General features: G+C 39.7%; 1 protein-coding gene across 8 annotated transcripts in view; it reads right to left on the bottom strand.

The window, feature by feature from the left end:
- CCDC38 (coiled-coil domain containing 38) overlaps positions 1–20,415 on the bottom strand; it is an 83,262-nt gene that overhangs the window by 55,861 nt on the left and 6,986 nt on the right. For all 8 annotated transcript variants that reach the window (XM_027593240.2, XM_027593234.2, XM_027593238.1 and 5 more), the window contains 9 exons: positions 17,474–17,574; positions 15,696–15,861; positions 11,101–11,165; positions 9,239–9,402; positions 9,046–9,126; positions 6,737–6,897; positions 5,164–5,253; positions 4,410–4,467; positions 481–550 (listed from right to left, as the gene is read on the bottom strand). In XM_027593240.2, the coding sequence (XP_027449041.1) occupies positions 481–550; positions 4,410–4,467; positions 5,164–5,253; positions 6,737–6,897; positions 9,046–9,126; positions 9,239–9,402; positions 11,101–11,165; positions 15,696–15,861; positions 17,474–17,574 (956 nt within the window). The remainder of the gene's footprint in view (positions 1–480; positions 551–4,409; positions 4,468–5,163; positions 5,254–6,736; positions 6,898–9,045; positions 9,127–9,238; positions 9,403–11,100; positions 11,166–15,695; positions 15,862–17,473; positions 17,575–20,415) is intronic.

The following is a 20,415-nucleotide window of genomic DNA, read 5'->3' as shown; positions in this document are numbered from 1 at the left end:
ATTAAAAAAAGATCACTTGTATAAGATGTGTTATGTGTAATAATGGATGGTGTTTTGAAATGTTTTTTGTTCCTTGTGAGTTTCAGTGGTTATATTCACGATGGGGTTAGCTCAAAGTCAGTCTTGTAAAATAGAGGGCTGTTTTGCTGAAGGTTGATTTATCTTACAGTACAGCTACACAGCATATCTCAAGCTCCAGTAAAATGACAAGCAATCAGGAAGTGACTATTTTATTCTCAGCAGGATGACTGTAGAGAATATATGTATCTCCTAAATTATTACCTTCTTATAAACATTTTTCATAAAATGATGACAAAGATGAACTATAGATGCAACTGGGAAACAGTGTCAAAGTCATAGTTTCTTCTGGAAAGTTGTGGAATATTTGGAATAGGAAATTTTAATTTTAAAAGAAAAAAATGAGCATTTATACTTTTCATCAAACACAATATTTAAATCCAAAAAAGATAATCTGGTTACCAGATCATAGTTCGTATCGTTGTCTAAAAAGAATTCCAAGCTGTCTTCTGAACTGATACTCTCAGCGTGGCTGTAAAAGAAAGAAAATGTCTGATTTCTAAGCCATTTTCAGTCAACAGATTTGCTTCATTTCTAAATTGTCTTTGGAACCTAACTATAACATAGTCCTTTTCAATAGCCTTTTTAGCCTTTTAGGGAACTGCTGTTTGCAGGAATCAGTGGATTCCACACATATGCAAAAGAAAATCAGATTCCATCCGGACAAGGGTGAAACAAGTGAGACCACAAGGAAAGGCCAAACCATATGGTACCAATTATTTGAGGTGCATTTATAAGAAATCTTTTTAAAGAAACACATGACAAGCTACATTGCTGCATCTGTTTTGTTCCTTTTAACGCAGGCTTGACAAACTAAACATGTGCTCTAGTGTTCAACACAAAGCTTGTTCCCGGAGTAATACAATATTTGTCTTCTGAAGAGCGGATTTTACTTTTTTAAAATACCTTCTGATCAGGTTGGTTGCGGGGATGGGGGAACGAGGTACACTCAAAGAATAATTATGTGGTTTGCGTAGCAGCTCTGGAAAAATCCTTTAAGAAGGATAAATTGAAAATGATTGGAAAATTGAAGAGGCAGAGACTAGGGAGAGTAAGGTGGCTGTTGGTGTGATCTAGGTAATTAACACGTTCAAGTAGAGGGTAGTGATGAAGGGAAGAGTGAGTAAATAGGTTGGGGAAGGGAGGAGAATCTAGAGATACATGAAAGAACGAAATCATGGGAACCAAGAGTAGAAAGAGCTACTGGAGCCAAAAGAGAAGAGACAAAGATGATTCTAACATCTGTAGTCTGTGAGCCTGGAATAATGGAAGTAGTCCTAACAAGATGGAGGACAGTTTAAGGATGAGCTAAGAAAAAAGTTAATATTTGTGTTGAGTTTGAGGGAACAAAATACCTATATGGAGCTGCCCTTTAAGCCATGGGAAATAAGGTGTGGGAACATGGAGAAAGAGCCGTAAAAGTAAGTGAGTATTTAGGAAACATTCCCTGAGAAAGCATTTGATAACTACTGTCCACCCCGCTCTTCTCTCGATCCAGTGGTAGCACTTTCTAATCAGTCTTCTCCCACCTCTCTGACATTCTTGTTACCTTTTTGGTTTCCTTTTTGACATAAATGTCTGTGGTTCCTCAGCCTTCTTCCCCTTTCATTGTACCCACTCTTTGGGGGTTATTTCATCCTCTTTCATGGATTCTATCACAGCTAATATACTAATGGCTCCCACATATCTATCTCTTTCTCTTGAGCTCTAGACTTCAATGTCCAATTTCCACCTGGACATCAATGTCTACTTGGCTGTCCTACAAGGAGCTAAAAGTAGATCCAAAATCACACTCCTTATTTTCCTCTTCAGGCCTGCTCCCCTTACAGTGTTCCCGGTATTATTGAATGCCAATGCCATACAGCCAGTTACCCACACAGAAATTTGGGAGATATCTTTGATGAAATTTGTGAGTTATTTTTGACCACTCTCTTTTCCTCACACTTCCCCCAATCTTTATGTCAGCCTTTCAAAGCCTATCAATGCCACTTCTCTGAGGTGTCTCACAGCCTTTCCTTCTTTGTTCCCACTGTCACTCTGTGGTTGAGACAGTTCATTATCTCTCCCCTGACTTGTGACAGCAGGCTCCTAACTGGCCCCTCTTACCTCTAGATTTGTCTCCCTCCATTTCATTCCCTAAAATACTCCCACGTCCAATTTTCTAAAATGTAAATCTGATTGAGTCTCTGTTACACTCTTGCTTAAAACCCTCCGTGGCTCCCCAGGGCCCTTGGGACAAAGCACAGACTCCTTAGGATGGCACCACTGCTTACCTGCTCATGATACAATAACTATTCACCCCTTAAGCTTCTCACTCTCACCTTGTGGCCCAGCCATTTTGAGGGGGTGGGGGATGGGCACAATGTGAAGGGGAGTGGGAGATACAGGGTTCCAGTTATGGAATGAATAAGTCACAAGAATAAAAGGCACAGCATAAGGAATATAGTCAATGATGTCATAATAGTGTTGCATGGTAGCTACACTTGTGATGAGCATAGCGTTGTATCACAATGTTGTACACCCCAAACTAATGTAACATTGTATGTCCACTATACTCAAATAAAAAAATAAAAAATAAAGTAGCCAGAATAAACTTTTTTTAAAAAAAAGCACAATACGATATATACATCTATCAGAAGAGCTAAAATTAAAACAAATAATGAAAACAGTAAATGCTGATGAGAATGTAGAGAAACTGGATCCCTTGTTCCATTGCTGGTGGGATGGAACAAGGTGGGATGTAAAATGGTGTGGCCACTCTGGGAAACAAATTGGCAGTTTCTTTAAAAACTAAGTATGTACCTACCATCCAACTCAGCATTTGCACTCTAGGCATTTATTCCAGAGAAATGGAAATGATGTGCACACAAAAAATTGCACAAATATATTTATAGCAATTTTCTTTATAGCCCCAAATTGGAAACAATCTGGATGTCGTTCAATGACTGAATAGTTAATTTGTAGTGTGTCCATATATACTTGACTCTGTAACAATATGGGGGTTAGGGTACCAACCCTCTATGCCGTCAGAAATCTGCATGTAACTTTTGACTCCCTCAAAACTTAACCACTAACAGCCTACTGTTGACCTGAATCCTTACCAATAAGTTAAACAGTCAACCTATTTTGTATGTTATATATATTATATACTATATTCATAGAACAAAGTAGGCTAAATAAAAGAAAATAACAAAATCATAAGGAAGAGAAAATACATTTACAGTACTATACCATGCTTATAAAAAAAAATTTCACATATAAGGGAAACTGCACAGTTCAAACCCATGTTGTTCAAGGGTTAACTGTAACACTACTCAACAATAAAAGGGAGCCAACTATTGATAGACCCAACAGCTTGAATGAACCTTCAGAGAATTATATTCCGTAAAACATCCAATCCCAAAAGGTTACATACTGTATGATTCCATTTATATAACATTCTTGAAATGATAAAAATCAAAGTGATCAAGAACAGATCAGTGGTTTCCAGGAGTTAAGGGGAGGGAGGAGAGAGGGAAGTGGCTGTACTACAAAGGGGCAACATGAAGAATCCTCACGATGGTGTTCTGTATTTGATTGTATCTTGACTGTGCCAATGCCAGTATCCTGGTTGCGATATTGTACTACAATTTTGCAAGATGTTACCATTGGGGGGAACTGGGTAAAGAGTACACGGATCTCTCTGTATTATTTCTTGCAACTATATGTGAATCTACAACTATCTCAAAATAAAAACATTAAGAGCAAAATAAAACATTGACCCTTAAATGCCACAGAAGTGGAGTGACCTCAGGGTCCCTGGAATTTAGAGTACAGTGTCTGTGTTGACTTTTGTCATGTGTGATTGTCATGGATACTGTGATGCTGGTCCTCTCCTGGGGGCCAGTGTACCCATCCTGGACATCAATATATTTTCTTAAATAGCCAGGGTTGAGAACTAGCAATTTATGAAATAATGAGTATGAATGAGTCAACAATCAAGTAAGGGACAAAACAAAAAAGCTTTATGGTTGGATTGCAGCAATTTTGAATGACATGGTAAAACTGCAAACACAGGGGTCAGCAGAGTAGCTTTGTAAACAATTGGGCAGTGGCTCTGAGAGAGGGCAGGCAGTTTCTGCAAACAGCAGTGGCAGGCACTCATCAAAGAATGCGCAGAGGCCTCTGGGAGTTTAGCCACCTCAGGAGCACCCGGAAATGGCAACCACTACCTCCAGTATCTGTTAGGACGGGTGTGCGTATGTGGTATCTATGTTGAAGAAAGGCTAAAAGGGATATTTTCTGAAAAACACTCACAGTTTCCAAGAGAGTTAATCAAGTAGGTACCGTACCTTGATAAGGATGATTTCTTATTCTCTACGGTGAGAGTGGGCTTCTTGTGTGGTTTTCCTGTTCAAAATGTCCAGGCGAAGTCCACATCATTCGTGATGGTGGAGGTGAAAAGAAATAACGTGGAATTAGAAATGAGTCCTTGTTATTTGGTGCAAGATAGTCATTTCTTCTGCATGGATATGCCCATTCTTTTTATTATTATTAGAATGATAATCATAGAAAGTGGAGTGAGCTCCTCTCTTCTACTGAAATTGGGTTCCAAGCCTAAGAATAAAATCAAAGGCACTGGTTGTGGGGGGTGGGGGCTGCGGTGCAGGGTACATATTGTCAAAAACATGATAAAACTATTGATAGTCCCAAATCAGGGGCATAAATTGTGAAATATAATATAATATAATCATGGTTCTTTTTTTACCTAACCATATATATTTCATATGTAATCACAGATTTTTAAAAATCAAGGCAAAAAATAAAAAGGATGGACATTTGAATTGTTACATCTTGTGGAGGGGATGACTTGTGCCAGGTTCTCTGCCTCTGAGTTCTGTGCCCGTCCTGTCCATTCATCTTCTCCAAGTCTTGTAATCATGTCAGAGAGAAAGAGATGGAACTCCTAGCTCCCAAGGATTACGGGTGATGTGGACATCACCTTTTGTTTTCCAGGTTAGCTCATAGGTCCCAGATTTCCAATTTGAGATGGGCACCTTCTCTGGTTTTACTTTTGTGAATGAAGTCCCAAATCTCTGGTGTTACCTTGGCGACGTCTTTCCATGTAATAGTCATCTGAAAATGATATCTTCCTGGCATCCTCATTACTACCCTCTGTTTTCGTTGTATGTAATTCTAGAAATGAAAAACAAAAGGGAGAGAGATGGGGGGAGAACACTTCTGAGAATGAGAGGTTTGTCTCATGGTGAAGGTAGAGTTACTGTGAGAACTTACAAGGACAGAAATATAGGATGGGGACATTGTAACAAGCAAATGTATGATGCCGACGGCAAGGACTGGTCTCTGGACCAGGCAAAATGCAGGGGAACTGACCCGCAGGGCATGAGGAGGTCTCTATTTCCTGCATCAGTCAACAGCCTGAAAACTTCTATAATCCCCGTGTCAGCCCTTCACTCCTCCGGACTGAGGGACTCATTGCCTTCTGAGCATCCTCTAGTTAAAGGACAAGTCTAGGGGCATTGAATTTTAAGCTGCTAAATGGAATTACTTCCTGATTTTCCTTTCTATAGGTTTTCTGTCTTGTCAGTGTATTGAGTTTAACCAAGTGCCATCATTGTGCTCAGTACCCAATACAATCACATACAAATGATCTAATTCAGTCACAGCAAAGTGAGCTGTGACAGCCATCGCTACTGTGCTGGTAACTGTTTAACTATCAGCTCTCCAGAAGAGTTCTCCCTGGTTTGTAAAAGTTTACTGGCTTCTATGGGGTAAATGCTCTTACCCCAGAGTCTCAGGATCACCTCTCAGCTGAAGACTCTGCAGAGAACTCTCTGTGTAGCTCGCTCTTCTCCAGTACTCTGCTCTGGGAACCCCAGCCTCCCTACACCCTTAGCTCTGTCCTTGCACTTCATGGGGACTGCTGGGCTCCTCCTCCCTCTGCTGCATCCTGGAAATGCTCCCCAGGCACTATGCTGAGGCCATCATTTGGCTCATCTCATTTGTCTCTCCTCTCTCACGGATCGTTCTGCTTCTCTTCTTGGCACCTGATGCCTGAAACCTGTTGCTTCATATATTTTTCAGATTTTTTTAGGCAGGAGGGTAAGTCTGGTCCATGTTACCCCAATGTTGCTAGAAGTGGTAGTTTTCCTCTTTGATTTGTAACCCCATTTAATCATTTATTCAATTCTTATATATAATAGATCTATTTTTGGTCCATTGAGCTGACTTCCTAATACCAGTACCATGCGGTGTTAATTTCTGAGACTCTGATAATATACCATATAATACTTTAAAAGATTAGTAATACTGGGGCGCCTGGGTGGCTCAGTGTGCTAAGCCACTGACTCTTGATTTTCGCTCAGGTTATGACCTCAGTCAGGGTCCTGAGATGGAGCCCCACGTTGGACTCCATGCTCAGCAAGGAGCCTACTTGCGATTCTCTCCCTCTGCCCCTCCCGCTCCCGCGCACACTCACACTCTCTCTAAATTAATTAATTAAATCTTTAAAAAATAGTATCAGAGATAGTGGGAATCCTTGTTCAGGTTCTGCGTAAAATAGGAATTCTGACTGTTTAATAAATAACAAACAAATATTGAAACAATATTTGAGAATTAGAGCTATTTATTTAATTAAAATTAAGAATATGTGACTCACTTGTTAGTACTGGAAGACTGACATTCATACTCTCTTTATTCTTTGTCATCTGCGCCCTTTTCAGTGCTTGTTGGATTTGCCAGTGTTTTGGAGACAATTTCAGCAGAAAAAATCCATATTTCATGTATTCTCTAAGGAGGAATTCTGTTTTTGCTATCTCACTGCTCAAAAGAAATGAAGATATCATTAGAAATATCCATGTGAAAGCATGTTCATAAAAAAAGGTTTCACAAAATTTATTCCCTTGATTATGTATTTGAATAGTAATTTACATAACAAAAATTATTAAGTAGGGTCATAAAAATATGGGCATCAATAAGATAAGATGAGAAGAAAAAAACCCATAGGAGTCCTATTTGAATAAAACATGCCAAGGATATACACACATGGAATAGACTGATGATAGTTTTACTCATTTATTCCTGAGGGAAATGTCGTATTAAATTTTAGACATAGGAACAAATTAGAAGGTAGCAGAAGATGGTACTTTTGTGAGAAGAATAAAGAAAACACCCACGAGCACCTACTATGGACGCACGACAGAGTACCATTTCATTCTCTGTACAGCACTTTACAGTCAGTATAATCCCCATCTTTTGGAAGAAGAAATTAATGACTTGCAAAGTCATCTGTCTACTAAATGGCAGATCCGGCACTCAAACCCGGGTCTGGCTGACTCAGATGCCCAAGCTTTCGCCACCAATATCCAGGGCCTTGGCCTGAAAGCCTCTCCCCAGCCTCACAGTGCTTTCCCATAATCGTGTTACAAAGTGGACCTTGAAGGAATGTTTACAAAAACAATGAAGTCCCTTGTGAAAGGATGCTCCACCCATATCCTTCCAGGCTTCCTTAATCATACCGTCTTCAATACCCTTATCGATATTACTCCTACACCAGTATCTTCAGCTCCGGTACTTTTTTCAGGCAGTGCCTTCCTTCAGCCCTGATGTGAGCGTGAGATTCAAGAGTCAGTAATCAGCTGGCTCACGTATCACACTGAAGGATGTGGGAGCCCCTCATTCTACTACCACTTTGTTATTAGATTGAAAGCCTCCCAGGGGTGTTACAAGAACAGGGTTAAAATGGCTAGCATTGGACAGCTTCCAAGCAAAAGCTTCAGAACAAGCTCCCTTTCCCTTTGTAAACAGATTTCCAGCCCTACCTGCAGTGGACGACCTTCCTGGGCCATCTCAAGCCCAAAAGATAGAAAGAAAAAGGAAATAAATAGCAGGCACCTGTATCCTTTGTGCTGTTTCCTAGCTTGTTTTTCATGACCTTTGCACCTTTCTAGGATGAGGAGACACATATACACTAAGCAAGTTCTTTTCAGCAAGGCTGTTTACTGGGTGGCCATTGTGCATAAATATAATACTCTCTGCAAGCCTCGAGGCTGCTGCTCTTGTTCTACAGATAGAACAGAATCTTCTAATTACATGATGGAGTGAAGGAAGGAAGGTAATTCTCCACCTTGGAATGCCTTCAACTTTAGGCTCCTACAAGAGACGAGGCTCTGTAGCCAGAATGTGTTTGGAAAACACACATTCTGTTAGTAACAATCGGTTTCAAGGAAACTACCATCCCATTCATTTGCTGTATTTTAGACAAGCTGTTGTCCTCTTCTCTTGGTTTTAGAGGAAAGGTAAGTATCAAATCCTCAGAAAGAAAAAACAAAACAAGTTTTTGTCATGAAATTCCTGTCCAAGAATGATGATAGAAGGATGCTTCTTTAGATACTTAAAATTAGACCAAGTGAGATACACTTGACCACAGAAGAAAACATCCAGGCTTGAAAAAGAAAAAAAAAAAAAAAGAGTGGTGGGTGATATAATAATTTTATCCCAACTCTCTTTCCTGAAATTTTTGTCATTATAAATCCTGGTTTTTAATATCAATTCTAGGTTCAACTAAGTGGAAGTGCCAATTATAGTTGAGAGAGAGTTGTAAAAATGAATCCCAATTTCAGAGATGTTAAAATGTGGAAAGAAATATGCCTTCAAATGAATGAAAGAGGACACTTAGAAAATAATTTATGGTTTACTTTCAACATTGGCTTGCTTCTTTTCAACCAATTTCTAGGCTTCTACACTGACAAGTTACAGAAATTTTTCAGCCAGAGTTCACTGTACTCTGATAACCAGGTAGAGACAGACAGAAGGACCTTGATCGACAGATTACTTATTTAAAAATGAGGTTATACTTAGGAAGTCATCAACTAATAAGGAATATTCCCACGTAGGTCTGGCTAGGCACATGTAGGTTTCACCACGGCTGGGACATTCGAGAAGGAAAAGATGGTGCCCTGGGCTCACCTTTTCACCGCCTGTACCTCCATACTGGCTTTCTTTAGTTCTGCTGTCATTTGGAGTTTGTTTATAGTTTCCTGTGCTGCACTGAAAAGTAACGGGGATTTGTTAGTTTGTTTTATGTTGTGTTGTATTCCGAGAAACTAAAAAGAAAGAGGGAGGGAAAAAGGCAATTTGGCCAGAGTGGAAAAAAACGAACATTTTAAGAGCATCTACAGATCTCTGGTCATTTTCTCGAAGGAACTCTTCAAAGGCCATTGCATCTTCTTGGAGCTTTTTTTCGGCTCTTGTGAGTTGCCGTTCCTTCGCCACCATGTGTTTTTCAAACTTTTTAATTGTATTTCTTTTGGTTGACAGGGCATACTAGGAATATTGAAAACAGAAGTGCACATTATGGCACATTTCCAGCTCATTGCTAGTACATTTCAACAGTCTCATAATAAAGGGAAAATAACTTGCATAGTAAGAGATCACATGTATTAGAAATAATAGCATGCCAGGTCTTGAGACGATAGCCTTTATTTTACGAAGGAATTTATTTGGGGATCGTTAGAAGGGAGACTAATTCCTCTCTTTCACTTTTATGAAGAGGCTCAATATTGTTCCAACATGGCTTTGTCCCACAAATCAAAAGTAGCTACATTTCCCCTCAGGCTCTATCCTAAAAAAATAAAAGTAGAAAACCAAAACAAAAAACTACATATCTCTCCAAAGAGGAGGTCTACCTGGTATTATCCACAATATCCCTCCAGCATTTCTGGGCATTGGGAAATTGGGCTGTCTGCAGTGACAAAGCCTCCTCCGTTAGGAAGGAGCACCTGAGAATGAGGTTTTCACCCTGCTATACCTATGATACATTCCTCCAAGCTGCCCAAGGGTAGGGGTGTTTAACCAGCCTTTAAGAACCCTGGGTAAATCCCCAAATACAACTTTGATATCTAGCTTTTATTTATTTATTTTTTTAGTTACAGAATATAAGAGTTCACTATGGTTTTTAATGCCATGTATGAACAAGGAATTATAAATAAAGTCATACATTATAATATACATGAATTTAAAATATGTAAATGAGATCATTTTAAAGAAATAACAACCCGGGAGCCAGGGGCCAGATAAAGTCACCAGAGGTCTTCAGTAGAGGAGGGGCACGTGTGGAGAACAGACTGAGTGTAGGGAGCAAAAGTGGAGTCAGACCAGTGTTCAGAAGTTATAACAATAACTCATGCAGGTGATACCGGTGACGTGGATTACAGTGGCAGCAGGTGAAGTCATGAAAAGTAGTGTGAGTATGGATGTATGGGGAAAAAATACGTTTGAAAGTATATTTGGATGTGGGTTGTAGGTAGGAGAGTTGAAGATAGCTCCAATGTTTTTGGCCTAAGCAACTGGAAAAATGAAATCACTACTCACTGCGATGGGGGCACTCCACGAGATGCAGCTTTGCAGGGGTAATGAAGACTGAGGTGCCTACTGGGCATCTAAGTGGACATGTTAAGGACTACAATTGCCTTTGTGAGTCTGGAGTTCAGGGAAGATGATCAGGGTAGAGAAATAAGTTTGGAAGTTGTTAATGGGGAAAGTGGAATTTAGAGCCATGGGCCTGGAGGAGGGTAGATAGAGCACAGGGCGAGGAGTGAGTCCGAGGGCGTTCCAACATTTGGAGGTCAGGGAGAAGAAGAAGAAAAGAAAACTGTGAGGAAGCTAGCAGCCAGTGATGAGGAAGAACCTAGAGACTGTGGGTCCTGGAAACCAGCTGAAGAAGACATTTCAAGAAAGAGGAAGTGACCGAATGAGCTAACTGTTGCGGAAGGGGAAGGAAAAGGAAGATCGTGAGGTGACGATTTGAACTTGGCAATGGGAATGTCACTGAGAACCTTGACAAAAGCAGTTTTGGTGGAATGATGAGGACGAAAGCCCAACTGAAGTTGTTTAGGAAAGGATCAGAGGCGCAATAGATCTGGAGCATGTAATGAAAAAATAAACTGTCAAGGTGAAAATTTGGCAATGCTCTGCCGGCGGTCTTCTGTTTGACTAATGGGAGAAAGAAATTATTTTTACTACCTCCAGCAGAAACCGGTCTCTCTGGTCATTAATAAATTCATGAATAGTCCTTTTTGTGTCCACACCTTCAAAGAAAATTGAAATAGACTTAGATTTAGTTCATTATTCCTCAAGAGTTTCTATAAAATAAAAGCTATGTAATTAAATTACTGTATATGGCATGTATCTGACTTAAAAAACCACTATCTCTTCAAGTAAACTTTTTTCCTAATCACTAAAAAACTAATTTCATAATAGTAATTACCATTTATTTTGTGTCCATCAAATTCCAAGAACTTTATTGGACACTTTAAATAAATCATTTTATTTGATCCTAACAATAACCCCAATGAGGTACATATTTCTGTACCCATCCTGTATGTGAGCTCAGAGATGTCAAGATGCTTGCCCAAGATAATGGAGCTAACACATGGCAGAAGGGACATATGATTCCTAAGCCTGTGCTGAAGGAGACCGAGCTGTTTTAAATCTTAGTGTTTTGGCCAATCTGGATATAAAACCGAAGTCCTTTAGCAAAATGCATGTGGGGATCACAAACCAAATTTACAGCATGAAAGAAAAAGATGACAACTAGCTTTACCATCTAGCAATAAAAAAAGACCAAAGTTTCCTTTCAAGATTTCTTCATTCTGGAAAAATTACACATAGGCTGCATTTCACTGTTAGCTTCATGAAAAACCAACAGAATGTGGTATAGAACAAAGTCTCTTGATTAAAACGTAGATAGAAGTAGAAATAAAACAGCGTTTCCCAAATACCAGTGAGCCCGCGCTGCACTGGGGAGCCCACAGTCTCCTTGGGTCATATTCCGCCTCCGCCTCTTACTAGCCATGAGGATGTGAGTAAATTACTCACCCTCTCCAAGCCTCAGTTTCCTTGTCTGTAAAAATGAGGATCCTAATAGTAGTAGATTGTATTATTGTTCCAAACTATTTTCTGCCCCTCTCTGGAAGAAGATTCTCTCTCCCTCTCTTCGCTGGTATTGGGATTGACCATTGACTTGATTTGGCTCACTGAATGCCAGTGGAAGTGACCTGTGTGGCTTCCAAGCAGAAGTTTTAAGAACCACCACTGGTTCTCTCTTCCTCCCTCTGCCATAACTCCAGCAACATACCAGTCAGGGGTTGTTCCTTCAGTGCAGGACACATTGAAAAGCACCAATGTTGAAAGGTGAATGACAAATAAACTTACGTTGTTGCAAGCCACTGAAATTTAGGAATCGTTTATGAGCACAGCACAAATTAGTCTAAGTGGGTCATTGCTATTATCTCTACCTCATAGTGGTATTGTGAGAAGGAAGTGAAGCAACATGCTATAAAACACATAATAACTTCTTTTTTTTTAGACAAAGAGAGATTGAGAGAGAGTGTGTGAGCAGGGAGGGGCACAGGGAGAGGGAGAGAATCTTAAGCAGGTTGCACACCCAATGTGTCAAGAGTAGACGCTTAACTGACTGAGCCACCTGAGTACCCCAACACATAATAACTTCTTAACAATTGTTAGCTATTATTAAAAATACAATTGGAATGAGTAATCACAATTTTTCCAGGTCAATAATAATAGCAGCAATAAAGTGATTATTTTAATCATTAAAAAATAGTTCCGTGTTTATGGGTAACAACAAGACTTGGAGTCAGACAGGCATTGGTTTGAATTCTGCATCCACCTAGTGACCTTTAATTAGTGATTCAATCTCACTGAGCCATTTTCATCAGAGGAGAAGAGACAGAAATATCTTATAGCATTTTGTTGAAGATTAGATAAAATAATATATGTGAAAGTAATAAGCACCTAGTTATAATGGTTTTCTTTTTAACACATAAAAGCTTTTTATTATAGAAATCCTCAACATTCATAAAATGAACTGTCTGTATCTCTCACCTACTTCAGCACGATCAACATCTTACCTCTCGTTTCATCTCTTGTCACCCCTCACTGCAATATTTTAAAGCAAATCCAAGCCATCGTTATCATTTAACCCATAAATACTTCAGTATTTATTTATCAGATAAAAAAGTTTTAAAACATAGCCATAATACAACTATCATCCCAAACAAAATGAACAATTCCTTAGTATCATCTTATACCTAGTCTGGGTTCAAACTTCCCCAGTGGTCTCACAAATAACTTTTTAGAATTAAAAAAATTAAAATCTAAACAAAGATCAATTTGGTTGGTATAACTCCTAAAGTTAATTTTTTACCTATAACTGCCATCCCTTACCTCCTCCCAAACACTACCATTTTTCCATGCCATTTATTGGTTTAAGGAACCCAATCAGGGGCTCCTGGGTGGTCAGTCGGTCAAGAGTCTGACCTTTGATTTCGGCTCAGGTCATGACCTCAGGGTCATGAGATCGAGCCCCACACTGGGCTCTGCACTGGGTTTGGAGTCTGCTTAGCATTCTCTCTCTCTCCCCCTCTCCCTCTGCCCCAACCCTACCCCCTCTCTCCCTCTCTTAAAAACCAAAAACAAAAGCCAGACCAATTTCCCTGTAGAATTTCCTGTATAATGGATCTGGCAGATTGCATCCTGGTGGTATTATTTAACATGTGCTCAATCTCCCATGTTTGCTTGATCAGATTCAGGTTCAATTTACTTAAAAATATTTTTCGTAGAAAAGAAGCATGAAAGTGCTTACTGTAGCTTTCATTTGGTTACTTATGATGGGTCACATGAATTGGAATACATCTCAATATAAAAAATCCTATACTGTCCATTTGCTAAATATTATAGTCATGCTTACCATTTCAGGCTACTTTAACATGATACTATCTGGCTGAGTTGATGTGATTTTATTCTTCGAGTCTAAATAGACTGGTTATAGTGGGTTTCCCATTTGGGCTCTTCTAGCTGTCCGGAAGGTTTTTTAACAAAGAGACTGTGTATGACAAAATCATCTTCCAAACACTAGTGTTCCTCAACACCAGAGTACCTCACCACTCACTGGGGATGTGATCCAGAAGTGTTGCTCTTTGAGAGTAAAACCACAGTTAAGCTGCTGGCTGCCTGAAGGGGGCACATCTACTTTGCAGCCTAACCCATCTATCTGTGACAGTCGCCTGTGTAATTTCTTTGAGGTGATCTGGTAGTTGCCTTCTACTGCATACACAAAAATAAAATGACTGGGCTCCCAAAGTAGGGGTCACTTGCCCATTTCACATCACATAGGCTTGTCTTTTATCAGAATTCAGGCAGGAAATGTAAGGTTGGGAAATGGGGGTTTCAACCAAATTAACTCACAATTGGAAAGAGTCTGAGGGGGATTTCTTTATTTTCAATGAAAATGTCTAAATTGCTTCTCTGTGTAATCAACAGAAACTGACAACCTGACTTCCATTGCTGACAGAGCCCAAATTGTCTTGGATAATACCAAAAAATCTTACCATTTCCTTTTTAAGAGTCTACTGTATGTCATTTACTGTTAAGAGACCAGTAACCCCTCTGTCACCCAGCCTGGTGTCGAGTAGGGTCATCTGCAAAGCCATATTTGCTAGTTCTCTCGGAAGTGGTAGTGTGGCAAGGATTTTTGAAGGTAGCCACTTTGTGTAGAACTCTAAAACATGTCATGTATTTTAAGTGCTCTTGATGACTTAGGGTTCACCATTCTACAGAGGTGAACTATGAGACACAAGACTGAACCTAGCTACATCCTATCCATGGTATAGTCACTGATACTACCATGTTGCTGACATTTGCACTTCTTTGTACAACTATAGTGCAGAATATGCACCTCCAAGATCTAAAAGAGTTAACATGGCTTCCCTCTCCTACACTAATTATTGACTCCAAAGTTCTTTCCCAGGTGTTTCTTTTTTGTTGTTGTTCTCTGAAGATTTTTTTTTTTAATCACAGTTTGGCAAAGTTACCACAGCAAATCCTGGGCACTCGATGTATCTTTCTTCCTCCCTTCTTCCCTTCCTTTCTTCCTTACTTTTTAATTTTAACTTAAAAATTTAGACAAGACTCATCTTGGGGGAAGATTTTATGACCCCATCATCCTAGCATTAATCACTTCAACCTCACTTCAAACTGCTTTCTGTCTCATTTGTAAGCATTTCTTGATCTGATAAGTAAGAAAAGTCCATGACATTTTGATTAACATATTGTTCCTTTTCATAGAGCAATAATGAACATCCTGCAGTATTTTATCATGTTGCTCTCAAGTGCCATTAAAACAGGTTGTGTTTTTGCAACAACAGGAAAACTTATTTAATTCTATAAGCTTCCTGATTCTGGATATATGAGTTGTATGGCATGGAAAATAAACACTTGTCTTTAGAAAGTTTCTATATATTTCTACATTTAGAAATGAGTTTAAATGGCCTTAGCCATAACCTTTAATACTATATCATTTTGGCAATGACTTTCTTCCTTAGAGCCATGAAAATGAGTAACAATCTATTTCTTGGGAAAGTATGTTTTCTTATTTAAAATAGATTTTGTCCCCACTCTCAGTTTCCATTTATAGAGAACCTCCCCCCAACCATAGTATGAGACAGCATACTTTTTTTTTTACCTCCAGGAGAGCCCCTAAACCTGACATTAACAGTAAATATTCAAAATAATATTCTTAAACAGTAATCTAGACTTACCTTCTGTTAATCTTAGAATAAAAGTGGGATCTAGCCCAAATTTTTCGAATGAGCCCCCAGCTGTGTCAGAGTAGAATGCTACTTGGCCCAGGTGTGAACGACTCTTCATTCGAGATGAAAAAGTAGACTTCTGGTAGACTTTCATGCTGCGGTTTATAAATTTTTCCTGCCCAAGTGCAAAAGTTTAAAAGAATTTCTAATATAACAAAATAATGTTGTCTTTAAAAATAGTAATCAGATATAAAAATATCATTTACAATAAGTCTTTCTCTCATTACTGGTAAATTTCTCATTACTAATACATTAAACAAGCGACTTTGAGTTCTTATCTCTGAAGGCCCGGGTATAGTTTGCAATTCCTTCTCTTATGAAGCTGAGCACAAATATAAAGACATTCAATATTTACTAAACATGTACATCATAAATACAAGCCTGAAAAGTGTTCTGGCTTTATTTTCATTTTCATTTTTATTTTTTAATCCTTGTCTTGCCCAACTGCAGGTAACTTGGAAATTCCACTGATTTGAAAGGACTGGTTCTGGGCGCCTGGGTGGCTCAGTTGGTTAAGCGACTGCCTTCGGCTCAGGTCATGATCCTGGAGTCCCAGGATCGAGTCCCGCATCGGGCTCCCTGCTCAGCAGGGAGTCCGCTTCTCCCTCTGACCCTCTTCTCTCTCGTGCTCTCTGTCTCTCATTCTCTCTCTCTCAAATAAATAAATAAAATCTTAAAAAAAAAAAAGAAAGGACTGGTTCTGTGGAATTGAATTGAAAACTTGAGAGGAAATGGACCTCCCCAGTAGACATAAATAAATCAGCCTTTTTTAAATTCATGAATCTTTGCTCAATTTAATTTTGGACACCTTCAATAAAACTATATAACACAAGCATAAAACCTTCACCTTACAGATGAATCTGTTATTGAGCATTTTTAGTTTCTTCATTCTAAATAGGATTTTTTTTAAATCCTATAATTAGTCTTTACCTCTAGAAATAAGGAAAGCAAACCTCTTGAAATTCAAATCGTGTAATAAATGGTATAATAATATAAGTAGTGAGATTAACTGCACAGCACAGCTTTGTTAGCCTCATCTCTGGTTTAGCTTCATACCAAATAATTCTAAAATGACTCCCTCCTCCACTTCTGTTCCTATTTTCTTCTCTGCCCCTCTTCCCTAATACATACATATACATTCTCTTATCTGTATCTGGCTGGCAAATTTTAACTTACTCTTAACAATTCAGCTCTGGCTATCTCTTCAGTTAAGTCTTTGTGTGCGTGCGTGCACAGAGACAACCACACACACATACACACCACCACCACCATTATCCTTCTCTCCAACAAAGATGGTCACTCCTTTCTCTACATGTTCTTTGTTACTGTATTTTATCAACTCTAAGATACCATTTATTGTAGGTGCACTATTGTTTTGTGCACTGCTAATTATGCATGGCAATCCATCTATATAAGCTGGATCCCAATTTCAGGAATGAGAAAATATGAAAAAATTATGAGCATTAGAATCAATGAAGTGGGATCTACCATACTTGTCATACGTGATGGTCACGGTGTGTCTGTCTTCCCCCAGTGGGCAGTGATCATTAGGTCCTTACCGTGGGCTGGATGTTGTTCCTGTTGTACATGCTTACACCCCAGCATAGCATGCGATGCATACACCCACACCTGACCCCTTGTCTTAACCCAGCAAAGTTCATAAAAGTGATGGATAAGAGGATAAATTTCTAACATTAATTTGGATTGGGCTTTTAATCAAACTTTACCTTCTTCTTTGCTGCCATTTCATTTTCTTTGTAAAGAAACAGATCTTTGAAAAAGATCTTATATGGCTTGTCCTTTTTGACTGAGTCATCTTTTCCTTTATCTGTTAAAAAAAAAAAAAGAAAAGAAAAAGAAAAACATCTGTCATCCCTGCTCTTCTGACCAGTAGGGCGAGGCTTCCACCAGCCAGAATGGAGCAGCTGGATAGGTGGGTCCCTGGGAGGAGGACAAGGCAGCCTTTGCGTCTCCAACTGAGGCAGAGATTCAGGGCCTGCAACTCAAGGGCCAAAGACATGGCTCATCTGTTTGTTTTCCATGGCACCGAGCACAGTGCTTAATACTTCAGGGGGAATGAGTTTGTATTTGTTATGTGAATAGATAGGGGGGCCTATTACAGGATAGTGGGATCATATTTTGAGGCATTAAGATTTTGCTTCTTCCCGTCACTACAAATATCTGTACTATTACCCTTACACTGCCATTGCTGCCGTACCCTTAGGGACATCCTTGGTCCAGACTAGAGAGTCATCCAAAAAAAAAAAAAAAAAAAAAACACACACACACACAAAAAAAAACAAAACAAAGATAATGACAATATTGGCAAGGGTGTGGAGGAATTGGAATCTTAACCTTCTGCTAATGGGAATGCAAAATAATGCAGCCACTTTGGAAAACAGCCTCAAAAAGTTAAGCATATATTTGCCATGTGACCCAGCCATTCCACTCCTAGAAATGAAAACATATGTCCATATGAAAACTTGTACATGAATATTTATAGCAGTATTATACATAATAGTCAACAGATAGAAACAACCCAAATATCCATCAACTGATGAATGGATAAACAAAATGTGGTATAGCCATACAATGGAATATTAATCAGCCATACAAAGGATACATATTTGACTGATGAAACTTGGAAATATTATATTAAGTGAAAGAAGCCACATGAAGTCCCTACATTATAAGATTCCATTATATTCCATGAAATGTCTAGAATAGGCACACCCATGGAGCCAAAATGTAGATTAGTGGTTGCTTAGGGCTGGAGGGGAGTTAGGGGGTTATGGCTAAGGGGTGCAGGGTTTCTTTCTGAGATGATAAAAATGTTCTAAAATGGTCTGTGGTGATGGTGGCACATATCTGTGAGTACAAACCATGGACTTGTATACTTAATAAAAGAGAAGCCTGGCCATAAGGGGACGGGTGATGAAAAGGGAGAGGAAGGTCCACTAAATTTCTGAATGGATTTTTTGTTTTTATTTATAAAATCTCAAATGATAAAAGGTCTTTCTCTTTTTCTTTCTTTCTGGCTTTTTAATGCTTGGGGGTGGAAATTTTGGCTTCAGAGACCAAGAGCCAAAAGCAGGAATTCTGGAGCTTAGAACTGACAACTTAAGTCAGAGAAAGGGAAAGGATAACTGAAAACACATCCCCCATCCTGCCTCAGCCCCTGCACTCACTTTCACCTCCCAAAATACCAGAGTATTTTGAAAGTGGCCCTCATCTCTAAGTGGCTGAAAGATACAACAGGCATAGGAGTTATTGGTCTGGAGCTTAAAGGCTGCCTGAGAATTGGCTGTTTGCCCAGGGATTCAGTTGGGAAAGTGGGGGATGTCTGGGATAGAAACCTCAGGCAGGTTCATCTGTAGGTAATGGGTTAGGAAGAAAGAAAATTGCAGAGTGGAAGCTTTGAGCTCAACAGTGAGTGTGTGGTGTTCTGATCACCTCCGATTCACCTTGTGGGTAAAGGAAGGATCCCTTCCCCAAATAGTATGAGATGACCAAACATATGACACTCTACACTGGACTAATGAGATAGATAGCAGTTTATTAGTCACTTATACTCATAGCCCTGGGGAGGAGGGCACCACCTGCCATGCAGGGCCATGTCAGGAGCAGAGTGAAACAAAGGGATGGCAGGAGGCAGGCTTTGTAGTAACAAGAGGGTGAGGTGCCCCCTGCTTCCCTCAAGAGGATGTAATTGACTTGTGGAACCCATCAGGATGAAAACCAGTAGAGTATAACTGGTCCAGCTGATGAGGAAATTGCTGGGTTGGGAACGTGTCTCACTGCGTGGAAGTCAAATCTGGCAAGAACAGGAAGACTTACAGTTAGGTCTTTGTGGCTCTGTGAGGCTCAAAGATGCCAAGGCAATACATGAAATCTTAGGCCTTATAATACATGAGCAAAGACAGGTGAGGGTGGGTCCAGGCAGCTGGGCTTGGAGACAAGCAGGAGTATGGAAGGGCATAGCCAACAGGCTAAGGCCCAAGAGGAGGCAACAGAAGTCAAAGACCAAAAGGGACTTGGGGTTGAGAGGCATACAGAGTTCATGACCTGTACCCAATACCACCACTCTCAGGCCAGAGCTAGACCCGACATCCCAGGATGGGACCACTGATGCCATCCAAAGGGTGATCATTGGTAGGCTGGACATCTCTCCCTCAACCAACCCTCTCTCCTCCCAAGATAAACCTCACAAACTTACTGTCCACCCCACCCTAGGTGGCTTAAAATCTTGAATCCTGTCCGACCAAGTTTCAGTGTCCTGGATTGACAAGATATTTTTTTCCCCTCCAAGTCCAAAGCCAAGTTCCTTTTGGTTATAAAGAAATAGAAAAAACTAAACTCTAAACACCAAGTATATTAGTTTCCTATGGCTGCTATAATAAACTATAAATTTGGCAGCTTAAGACAACAGAACTTTATTCTCTCACAGTCCTGGAGTTCAGGAGTCCATAATCAAGGTGTCAGCAGGACCATTCTCCCTCCAAAGGCTCTGTGGGGGAATCCTTCCTTATCTCTTTGAGCTTCTGGTGGCTTCAGGCATTCATTGGCCATGTAACTCCAATCTTTGCTTCTGTGTTCACAGGACTTCTTTTTTTCCCAAAGACACTTGTCATTTAGGATTTAGGACCCACCGTAAGTCCAGGATGATCTC

This window comes from Zalophus californianus, chromosome 9 (genome assembly GCF_009762305.2).
Source record: "Zalophus californianus isolate mZalCal1 chromosome 9, mZalCal1.pri.v2, whole genome shotgun sequence".
Taxonomy (NCBI): domain Eukaryota; kingdom Metazoa; phylum Chordata; class Mammalia; order Carnivora; family Otariidae; genus Zalophus; species Zalophus californianus.
This window is presented reverse-complemented; position numbering and strand designations above follow the sequence as displayed.